General features: G+C 34.0%; 1 protein-coding gene across 1 annotated transcript in view; it reads left to right on the top strand.

Annotated features, from left to right (window-relative positions):
- Positions 1-544: 544 nt before the first annotated feature.
- Positions 545-12,535, top strand: part of MS3_00002394 (uncharacterized protein) — a 108,995-nt gene continuing 97,004 nt past the window's right edge. The window contains exons 1-6 of the mRNA XM_051209966.1: positions 545-599; positions 3,519-3,677; positions 4,890-5,030; positions 7,258-7,434; positions 10,454-10,632; positions 11,746-11,872. Of these exons, the coding sequence (XP_051075449.1) occupies positions 3,558-3,677; positions 4,890-5,030; positions 7,258-7,434; positions 10,454-10,632; positions 11,746-11,872 (744 nt within the window). The 5' untranslated portion in view covers positions 545-599; positions 3,519-3,557. The remainder of the gene's footprint in view (positions 600-3,518; positions 3,678-4,889; positions 5,031-7,257; positions 7,435-10,453; positions 10,633-11,745; positions 11,873-12,535) is intronic.

The raw sequence follows: 12,535 nt of genomic DNA, 5'->3' as shown, positions 1-12,535 counted from the left end.
TCGTCGACATCATTGTTTGCGGATGACCTAAAAATCTGGAGAACAATAAAAAAGAGGCTGATCATCAGGATCTTCAAGCTGATTAGACGATTTAGTTAGATGGAATCGAGGTTGATGCTTAGAAATCAGTGCTAGGAAGAGTGTGCTGATGCACTATTGGTCTCCGAGGTCATAGCAAGAAGGTTCATAAACCAAAATCTAATAAACTTAAAGTGGGGTCCCGTTTTTCACATCGAGTAGTCAATGATTGGAACGCCTTACCCGAACAAGTGGTATCAGCCCCATCAGCGAATATTTTCAAGGAAAAACTGGACCTTCACTGGAAGGCAATCTGTCAGGATTAACACAGGTTCACCAACCTAATATCCTTATTACTGAAGACTGAATCTGTCACTTTATGGTTAATCTACAAATGTGGAACAGATCATTTACTCAAGAAATAGATATAAACAAATATTATATAACATCGTAAATTTCTATAAATATCGAGACATGTGACCGAAGAAACAACAATATTTACCTGTCGCACTTGTAATTAGTGTTCATTGAACACCGTTCTTCCGCGCGATACAAGTGCTTCAGTTGTTATCGCTTGTTAGGTAAGTTTGATAATGCCCATATACATTTTTACTAAACAGTGGTGTTTTTCAAATAGTTTGATGCGTTTAGAAACCCCGACGGACATTAAGGTCATTCGTAAAACTCGAACTTTAGAATTATTCATCCCATCGAACAGCAGGAGTTTAGGGTAAATATTGGCTACATGCCTTGAATTTGTTGTGGATATCGGCAAAAATACATCGACCTGTCTTTTGCGCCAATCGAGGAAAATAGGGGGGATTCATACCAAAATTTTCTCTTTGAGCAGAGTTACCGAAATAAACACCTAGCTTTTAGCTTCAATCAAAAGCGGCGAGACTATAATTTATGGACGAACGAATCAGATACAAGATAACAAGTCACGAATTCGGGCGCGGAATTCATCTATACATTTGGCTTAATAGAGTTTTGGAATTATAGCTGATGTCACTTCTTGATGAAAACTCTGGATCTAATTTTTAACCCCAACCATCAACTGTAAATGAGAATTCAAACTACTTTATAACCCTCATTTAGTTCTAATTAGTAGTTGTTCACTCTCGTGGTCACTTTGGCGTCGCTCAAAGGTCGTCCATAAATTATAGTCTCACCTCAAAAGCAAATAGTCGACTTTTGTCGTTCAGTGTTACCAAAATATCCATTTTCCTAACAGAGTCACTTCAAATAATCCACTTTTCTTCCAAATTTCGTTTGTATCCGTGAAAGTGAGGGGTTAACAAAATGTTTGCTAAGATTGTCATCGTTCTTCCATTTATTTTCCGCTTATTGTCTCTTTTGGGTCAACTATTCAAAATGCTACAAGGCTTGAATATGAGAAACAGTCATTTCTACTGTCCTTCATTGAATTTGTTTGATCTTTGGTACTAAAGTTTTATTCGTTCTTGTTGTTACCTCCTGCTAACGTTACGTTTTTGTGTTGATATAACGTGGTAAATCTTGAAACTGTTCATTAATGCATAGGTTTAATCCTCTATTTATGTACCTGTGATCATTTCAGTCATTCTGTTACAATTGCTGTCATTTTTTATAACAACCAACATTTATTATCATATATTAACCGGAATAAATCTTCGTGAAATGTCCCAGATGAACACTAGTCACTTTCAAGTCATCAGCGTGACCTAACGAACCAAATATGCTCGGATCTCTTAGGTTACATTCACCAAACTTTTATACATTCTGTTGATTACCATAATGACGTTATGATTTAAATGAGTCTTGTATTGTTACCCATGGCCTGTGCCTTTAGCCAAATACATACACCACTAAGTTTCATTTTGATGTGCTTTTGTCTGTCATATATTCTAAAGGAATTGGCCTTCCTAATGTTTATCGAAGTCATTCCATTCCAAATCCTTGACAATTTCGAAATTAACCGTAAAATCGCTGTGTATTTACTAGGATCATGTGATGATTAGAAGTATTTGAATTATTATACGAACTTAGAATCCCCGAAATAACGTAACTAAGGAAAAATAAAATTAAGCGAATACGAACGAACGTATTGTATTCGGAAATCAAAATCAGGCGGTCTAAGGAATCATTAGTTCATACAAACACTCAAGATCAACTTCTCTCAAGAACCATATAGAGTCTGAGTTAGTGTTAGTGAACACCATCCGACTGAGCACAAGCTTTCTTGATCAGGATGCCAGTTTATAAATCCTCTGGTTAACGTGTGTTTTGGAATTGAAACTGGACTCGTTAAAAGATTACAGTAATACTGATATTGTAATTAGCCCTAAAAAATAGTGTCTTTACTGTACTGCTCGTTGATTTTTTAAGTTACTGCCAACCGTGAAGTTCTGATTGGTGCTACTATTCAAAATAGAACTTCGATTGAAACACTGTCTGGGAAAGTTTTCTGAATTGATCTATTAAAGCAAGGGATATGGCCCCCTCGAACTCTTCTAAATTACTGAATTTCTCACACTGAAGTTGCAGTCATTTGTGGTAAATTTTCTTTCCTAACCTGGTTCTAATGCAGGATCTTCTTAATATTCTTTAGTAAACCCAAAATATCGAGCATGAAAGTTATAATCTCAATTTGTTACTTGGGTTATTAGGAATTATGTGAACAGTCTATTCAGCGAGGCATTGTCTGTCATATACCACAAACTAACCAACCATAGGATCAGCAACTGCGAACGTTCCTGTGAGTCAATGAGGTGTTTTTCAAAGCAGACTAGCCATAAAACGCGGCGTTTATTGCCCATGTTCAAGTAGGCACTTTAATTAGCAAGTGCCAATTTTCTTTTGTTTATTAACATATCTAGTTACAGTCACAAATAAACAGTATGTGCGTGGTTTGCACTAATAGACATAATAACCCCCAGAGCTCTACTAGATTACATTTTAAATCATGTGTTTCATCATTTTCATGTGAAAACGAAGTGTTAAACGTAACTAACTAAGTCTTAAGTTCAATAATTATAGTCATTTGTAGCAAATGCAAGTCAATTCCTCGAAAAACCTGTATCAACCATTCAGTAGCTCAATGATACTCCTCAAGACCATGTTAGATGGTATGTTTTTATCCAGCTACTTATGGCCCTAATATTTGACACATAACATGTGTGGCCGATTGAGAGATATCTTACTTTAGCATTTCAAACAGGTATCTATGTTTTTGGAATAAATATTATCCTTATACATAAGAATACTCCATAAAAGAACAATTTTAATCATATTATATCTGTGCGTACGGTTACCTATGTATGGCTAACCTGACTTGATAATTGTAAAATACTAGTGATATATTGTTATACTGAGTATTTCGATAGTTTCATTTTGTTCACTTAGTGACTAATTGTACTTCTGTCGCTTTCTCACGATCATGTTACGGTTTATGTATTTATCATTATCGTAAATATTGTTTGTCTCAATAACTATGGATATTTGGTGAACCTTTATTTCAGCCGTAATTTAAAACCGATATACGTTTTGAGTGATAGTGAATGAATCTCCAAAAAATTACATTTGACGACCTTGACAATTTACACTCAAAATTAGACATTCTCATCAGATATTCCAAGAATGGTTTCCGTTTGGCAAATGTACTTACATTTCGTACTGAGGTGAGTTTGGTATTCGTGACTGCAACGACACTAATTTGGGCTACTTTGTTAACCATTTCCGAATTATTTTCAAAAAATACTGATAAATGTTAATGGAAACCAGTTTTCAACCTTTGAAATCCACTAAATAGTAATGTAGAACCGAAAAATATACCAAATATACTCATTAGTTAAGAATAGACTATACTACCGAAATGCTCAAACTGGTATATAAATTTCTACGTTTCAGCTAGTAGTAAGCTTCTTGTGTTGCAAAAAGATAATGCCAAAATTATTCTCTGCCCTAGGTTTTCGTAAGATGAGAGAGACTGTTAAGTGCGAATCGAAGAAAAGGGAACGAATTCATTTTAGGTTATTAATCATAGGATAATAACTTTCAAAGATACCGACGTAATTCATTGAAACGACTGATTTTCGACATTAACAACTCAGTGCAATGTTAAAGACCCGAGTAATATTAAATTCAAGGCTTACTGCCAATGGAGAGTTTCTTCGTGTTGGCTTTTACGGCTTGACATCTAACTCAGCCTTTTCTCAAATCCATATATCTATTATGTATTCTCGAAACGTGACGAGAATTTGCTTATATTGTCTAACAAAATAACGTACGGTTCAGCTGTCTTGTGAGTGATTGGGACCTAAAATACCTCAAAACTCTAGCCAACTCTGTGGCAAATCCAAACCATCCAACGTCACTGAAAGCATCCATCCAAATAAATAAACGCTATCCATCATCTGTTACTTACTGTGTATTTTTATCTTCTTAGGAAACTTCTTGTTGCTGCGATGATTGCTTTTTAATTAACCGAATAAAATTGTCATGTAATTTAATGACAAAAGGTTTTGGCTTAAGCATTCCAAATTAAAAATCCAGTGATCACATTTGCTATATATTTACTTCGATTATTTAATCTTAAAAAATTAATTGAATACGTATCCAAGATATTGAGTACCGAATATTTACGAAGACATTTATTATGAACACTCGACTTTCAACTTTCAGGCAGCAAGTTTGAGTCCTCTTCCACTTATCCCAGTTTAGATGTTCATGTTATAAGTATCACAAGGTTACAACAGTAAAACTATGTATTAGACATCAGGTGCATAAATATGAGCTTGATAAATGAGTTAAAGTAAATAAACAAATGTGCCACTGACATGCTTTCTCCAGAATTATATATATGGCCCTCTTTCACGTTTGAAAACTTTCAGTTGAAGTTATTTCAGGACTACTGCCAAAGAATCCTGGGACAGATTGAACTATGGATAATAAACTTTTTGTACACCAGTAGTCCGTATAAAGAAATTAGTTTTTGGATTGAAGACACCAGTGATTTTGGAAACTCTTTTGGGGTATGTGATGTGGAGTGGCTTTTATTTAGTAATTAGTTTGTTATAACTGGCAAACAGTTGGATGATTTTTTCACGTATTTCACTTTTTTATATATGTCCAAGTCACAATTTAAACCATATTTATTATCAGTTCTATGGATAGCTTTTTAGTAGGTGAGATCTCTGATCTATCGTCTACGTTTTTGATGCGCACTGGGGATTTATCTAAACAATATACGAATCGCGGTGATGGTTACGCTAGGTTTGAATCTGGATGATTTATTAGAAACAGTATATTTCGTTTAGTTAGCTATTATTTGAGTGAGACTTCTTAGACATTCCGTATTTAACAGTTTGTCAATTGCCGTATAATTACCAATGAAACGTGCTAATAAAAACTAAATTTTGCACTAATCCACGCTCAGGAATGCTTGCATATACGTCCATATGATTAGTTATCCCATTTGTTTATATATCAAATGACAACTTCATTTATGTTTCCGTGAAATAATGAAACTATTAGTTATGCTCAGTTGAACTGTTAACAATTTAATCTTGCTGTTATTCTGCGGCCTTAGACAAAGTATTCGTTTATATACTATCAGAACATATGGATAGTATAGACGATTTGTTAGAGTTGTGTACCCTGACCTGAATGGTTTCATTGTGAAACTTTCATTGCTCTTCTAGACAGTAATAACAATCCATTCAAATCAAGCTTGACAGGAACAAGTTGTTATTTATGTGTCGATAAATCCAAATAACTCACTTCTATCTGGAGTTTGAGTTAATGTTCCTGTGCACAAAGACAATCGAAGCTTCGAGATTAGATCACCAAGTTCAGAGTATGCAACTCCACCCATATAACGGATGGAGCCTGTGTTTATAGTACCTCACCTACATTTTAATCTCTATACTTTGATTTTATTAAGTCCTTCAATTAACTTGTGTAACCGATAATGCCATTCGGTTATTAATAGTTTATCTGTATCTTTGTATTATAACTATCATGTTTTTATCTGCATCTATACTTGAACACGGGTTACAGCTTACGGACATATTCCTCTTACTAGCAAAAAAGCCAGTTACTTAAATTGTTCAGTAATTCATCCGCTTGCTCATATGTATGTGCTTTTTAAATCTTGTTCATTCATCCACATTCATATATCCGTTCGTATTCGCCTCGTGTCCCTATGGCTTTGGGGTCTGAGCTGTACAGTAATAAACTGTAGTCTTTGCTTCACATTATCTTCTGAAATGTATACACCATTGGAAAGTTATTTTATAATGGTTATCAGGACGAGTAATATATGAATGAGGAATTATCATTCAGAAATTTCATTACGCGGTTGCTGATTATGGAGTTCGATTCTCAGTTATTCTGTGCCTCAGTAATTATGAACGCAGTCGCTAACTGTGGAATCCAATATATATCTTTCATCCTATTTGGGATTTGTCAGTTGAGTGTACTCGCATCTCAGTTTCGCTTTTCACACTGATATTGTAACCCGGAACTTACTGCCTATTGTCGGTATTCTGGGCTAAATTTGATCTGTCACTATCGATACATGGGTCTATAGACTTGAGTATCAGTCTTAATATCACCACTTATTCATCCAAAACGGAAATCTAAAACAACGCAGAAGGCGTCCTGAATCCCACTGCTACCCACTGTTTATGACACAAACCTTTACAACTGGTGATAAATATAATATGTTTTGAAAATGTTGACGGCAATAGTTGCTCTATGGTCTAATGAATAACGCTCTAGCATTTGGTTGGAGTCTCAACGTGAACATTAGCATTGGGATACTGAAACGTTCTCATGTGACGAATTCCAGATACAGTAGAGTACATTCTAGAAATTGCGGCTAGTCAAAGTGTAATCAATTAATAAACACAGACATTATCGAAGGATTCGTTCAAGCAGCCCATAGTGTCAACAAAGATTGAATAATCTTAAAGAGAGCAAAAACGAAGATTGGTGCAGAATACATTTAGTTCTGAATATCAACAAAATAAAGATAAATCTTACCAACTAGTATTACTTATGATACAAACTTGGTGTATAGCTCTAGATTGTTAACAGACAAGCTAGTATATTTATCAGTATTTCACTCAAAGGAGTAGGTTAAGTTTTTTTCCTTACATATATTTATTTTGTATTATACTGATCCATTAATATATACGACCATTTTTTATATGTTTTCACTTGTCGTTACACTTTTCCGTTTAAAAATGTCTGCAGAGTTTCATAAAGTCACTCGCTATGTTGCAGAATATTATTGAATCATCATACAAACTCATTTTTACTACAAACATAAGTGATGTGATATCATTTGATAGTGCGCAGCATGAACAAATGTATTCTTTCGAAAATATTCAAGAAAGAATCAATTCTCTACATTTAGATTATTTTTATGAAGTAAGTGAAACTATTGCATCATATTGTTGTCCGCTTATTATTATTACCACAACTTTCATTATCACTGTTATTTAGTTTCGACACAAAGATTTCCTATTGGCTACCTACTGAATACATGTGATATCCACTGTACATTAATAGTTTACTTGGCCAAGTTAGTTGTCGTTTCATCTAATATCAGACATTTATAGGATATAAATATGATCATGTTGTTCTAAATGTGATATTTGTTTTTGGTTAAACCAAGACATGGCATAAGTCCACTAAGTAGTTGTGGATAGTCTATGTGGGTAGAGGGAGGTATGCGAACATCTCTGCTGAAACCCGGGACGACAGTCGTTATATATGGTTGAGAATGTTATACGACATAAAATTAAAAGCGAACCGTCTATCGCAGTGTGTTTATTTCTAAAAAAATAAACAGATAAGTATACTTGGTTTAGTTTAAAGCAAGATCGTAGATGGATGTTGAGTTGAAAATTTTATGGTTTTCTCTCACCGCATACGCTAAGATTGCCATTTATATATCCATCTACTGTTTATAAAAGTGTGGACTTACTGTCTTAGGATCCGAATAACAACTGCTTTCTTTCAGTCTGTTGGCTATAATCAATGTAGAGCCTGGCAAAAGTGCTTGTTCTCCTAAGTCGCTATATCACCACAAGATAAATATCAAAGAAGTCTAAGAAATTTTAAAAGTAGTAATAGTGAGAAATACCAAACATTAAGAATATGGTTTGACAAGATAAAATGAAAAGGTATGTATGAAGAAACACTGAAACTCATGATCTAAAGTGAGATAAAGAGTGAATCCACCTCTCCCAGTGTGAATAATTCTGAGCCATTCCACCCAAAGGTTCCAACCACTGATCGTGGTTATCGTAAGGACTCTAACCAGATATCCTTTATTTACTAGCGTAACTCGGACCTCCAGTCCAGAAATTCCATGGACTAATACCACGTTTTGTTTTAGCTCCTTCTTAACTTTCTTACAACTTACTCCTACACCATCAAACTTTTCCCCTAGAGGTAGTAGTAGTAGTAGATACACGTAACGCATATTCAAATCTCAGCTGATAAAGACTCGTAAATTCATCAAACGACCTATGCTTAATACTTTGTATCGACATCGTTCATTCGGTCGTTCTATGATGCTCAAATTGTTCTTTAATGGAACTTATGATCAAAAGTCTACAGCCTACGTATGTCCTCAAATTTCATAGACCGTGTTTTACAGTCATAGAGTAACATAGAGCGGACTTCTGCTCCGTTTGGCTTCTCTCTGGTTGCCAGACGGCTATCCATCATACGTCACAACCGATGGGAGATGGTGGAGACTTACGGTTGTATCCCTCGGAAATACGCTAAACTAGTGTAGGTGAATTTATTTTGTTTATGTTTATTTACGTCCTAAATGCGATATGACGGTAAATGCTTGATTGCCCGATTTTATTTACTTTTTACTTTCAGTTTCTGCTACTGTTATTCTCAGTCTGTTCACTACTTTGCTTTTCTTTTTATCGATTTCCCGTCGATTTACTATTATGAAGTGTAAACACAGAAATCGATATGCACTTGTACCAGATCCGGCGATGTTTTCCTGACTTAGCTGTTCAAATTATCATGCCAAAGGGCATGCAAAAGAAAGAGGTAGATCAGATTTGCAAGACAGCTGTATAAATAAAACATCGCCGATATGAAAAGGAGATAGCTTCAAACCACTCAACTATAGTTATATCTCCTGACACTGAGTTGACATTTAGCTCTGCTGACTGATAGGTTTTATAACAATGTTTGTCATTAAAAGTCGTACCAATGAAGTACAACCTTGTAAAGGCTCTCTACTTAGACACTATCAATCTAGTTAGAGCTTATGGCAAACTGTTAACCTCAAGTGTTGTCTATCAAAGTGACCCACCTTCCCCAGTTTTATTTAGTCTCGTTGTCAACGTCTTCCTAAAATTAACATTTTCCTTAATTGCCTTTTCAAAGGATTGATCACTAGGAGTTTCGCTCGCTGACTTAACATACGCTAATGACTCAGGCTTATTTGATGGATGTGCTAACAAAATCCAGTCTTTTAATCGCCTTGATCAGCAGTGCTAGCATGTTTGGGATGAACTTCCTTCCCTCTAAACCTATAAAACACAAAAATACATTTGTCCGTTAACACATACGTAAGTACTCCTAAAACCGAAGGCGAAACTTTTAACATGAAGAATAATTCCTCATTTTCGTAGAACGCTCTGTGAAGTTCTAGAATGATAGTAAGATTTTAATAGTTAACTTCTCAAGGTTTATTAGCAAATCAGTAGCTTTAGTTCCGTTCTTTCAGAATAGATCAAGGATTTCATCATTTCAGGATAGATATTATTATTAATGAGAGCCTTTTTCGTGGTAATTAGGTCTAATCCTGTTTAGTCTTTGCCTTGTTACTACACGATGTTTCAAGTGGATGAGGTAGATTTAAAAAAATACGATCTATCTCTCCTATGTCAAGTGTACATGTTCACTTGATGATAATTTTCCACAGTAAACCTATTAAGTGCAATGTATCATAACTGTTTATATTTATTTATGAACTTGTTTACTCTCGCGGATCATGTTATAATGGCTCTAATTTTTTTCTACTTAAATTTGCATGCTTTCTAACTTGTATCTTTCTGGTATGCTGGGATTTTCTGATGAATTTTTCTGAATTAAACATAAGTTATTCAAAGTTAGTATACGTCAATTATTTAAATACATAGAATACTTTGTTCTTGAACCCCTTATTTTTTTTCTGGAAACATATATTCCCAGTCTAGTGTAGATGTTATTAATGCTTCTCAACCCTGAATCTTATACTGATTAGGTATGAATTAGGATTTCATATTTTGGAAGACGTGAGTGGGTTGCGGCTCACTAAGTTGACATTTAACTGATTAATTAGGAGGGAAATACAATAGGGAAATGTATAACATGTTTCTTTCAAAGTTGATAGTACCTGGAAGTTTTGTCTTGTATATTTCTATTTCAGAAGTCTAAAACCGATGTGATTAGTTCAAATAGAAGGCGATTTCATCTTCAGTATACAAACCTGATAGAAGCATTGGATTTGCACGATAACTACAGTAGTTCTCCTAACTTGTTTTATGGAAATAAGAACACAACAAAAAACTCCGAAATAGATTTACAGTACGATGGCTATATTTCTAAGTAAGTTAGGATATATGGAAGAACAACAGTGTGTTTACATTCTTTTTCTCAAATAAAACTATTGATCAACTTGACTATTTGAATTAAAACTTCTGCATAGTTCATTTTAGTTGATCTCCCAAATATATGGGCTAGTTGTTCACCAAAGACTATTCTTCCGTAATCACTGAATGTTATACTTTGTAATATAGTTATAAGCTGTTAGTATCAGTTTGATTGAATAATCAGTGTGGAAATAAATGTATTTCACCAATCCTTACATGTTTATTGCATTAATACATCACATAATGGTTTCGAAAGTCAGGGTGTTAGAGGTGATTGGTAAAAAGCCCAAGACCTAGGAGGCTCCTCAACACAAACAACATTACCCTAATTAGTGTACCAATCTCGTCCATGTTCTGCAAATTTCCCCCTCTACCTAACGAAACCCACTGCGAATTTTCCCTTTGTATTTAGTTTTCTAGCTAGAGGTTTAACATGGAAAATATCAGTTACACCTTACGCCCTCTAAACTAATTATTTACTCCTATATGTCAGCGTGTCCACCCCAAAAAGTTGATTCAAGCCAACTGTATTTTTAATTCCCATTGAAAAATACTTTGTTACTAAAACTGCATTTCACACCGTTCAAGTAATAAAACTACATATATAATCGCTTTTCAGATTTTTTCTTGTGTAGGAGTAAGGCAGAAATCCAGTACAACTCATCGAACACGATTCTTTTCTAATTTAATTAGGTTTTCCTTAGTTACACACATTGTCTAATCATTTCTAGACTATTCTTGCGAAGATAGATTATTCAGACTAAAACCTGCTTATATATTTAAATGTTTCACATATCTGTTTACTTAGTTAGATCTATGTATCATTTTTAAATTCTTACATCGCTTAACATTGAACCAAGGACATTCATATCATACAGATGATATACCGTCTACAAACTATTGTCTTTAAATTCACCGGTAGATCATAGAAGCAAATATGAATTTGTATTGTTCCATGTTTCCTGATTTCCGATGATTAATTAAAAAAAAGATTTGAATCATTACTTTAATTGCTCGATCTTCATAGCATTGTAAAACCTTGTTTAAATTATTCTTTATTATTTAACAGAATGAAATATACATTGTATATTGTTTGGAATCTAATCACTGATTTTTGCTGGTTTTTATTGGGTTCGAAATTGATCAGTCTTAATTCTGATTTAAAGAATAAAAATGAAATATACAATAAAAAAGATGTAAGTGAATTTTAGAAAATTTCATAAATATGACGATTTTGTTTTCATATTAGACATTTGGTTATCTTACCATATTTTCAAGTAATTTCATTACTGTAATCTCATATACCAAGTTATTAGTTTCAAATAGGCTTGTAATCAGGTTAACCCTTAGTTCATGTTTCTTTCTGTTATGAATAACTAATATCTAGTGGATAAATCAAGATAAATTGAATGAAGTTTTAACAATTAAAATGACAGGTATTGGATTTAATTGTTATTGATAATACAGACACAAACTAGAGTCATAATAAACAAATGATACATTTGTTAAATCTCAATGGTCAGAAAATTAAATTTTTAGTGTTTCCCAACCTACTATAGGTTACTTCTTCAGAGAGGAGTTGTCAAATCAATTCAAGTTTAAATAGTATAGAGCAACAAAATAAACTATTCGATACAGCCCAAATGATTCGTATTATACTGGTGTCATATTATCCAGGTTAAAGGTGAGACAATATGTGAGTGTACATTCAGGTATATCTAAGTAGGTGTGAATAGTCGGTATTTGCTCTCTGAAGAAGTCGCTAAACGTCAGAAATTTAATTTTCTATCCACTGAATCATTACAAGTAAATTAAAATGACCCATTATTATGTCATTGAATAAAGAGAATTCAGCGAAG

Source organism: Schistosoma haematobium, chromosome 1 (genome assembly GCF_000699445.3).
Source record: "Schistosoma haematobium chromosome 1, whole genome shotgun sequence".
Lineage (NCBI taxonomy): Eukaryota > Metazoa > Platyhelminthes > Trematoda > Strigeidida > Schistosomatidae > Schistosoma > Schistosoma haematobium.
The sequence above is the reverse complement of the archived record's forward strand: the minus strand, read 5'-3'. Positions and strand labels throughout refer to the sequence as shown.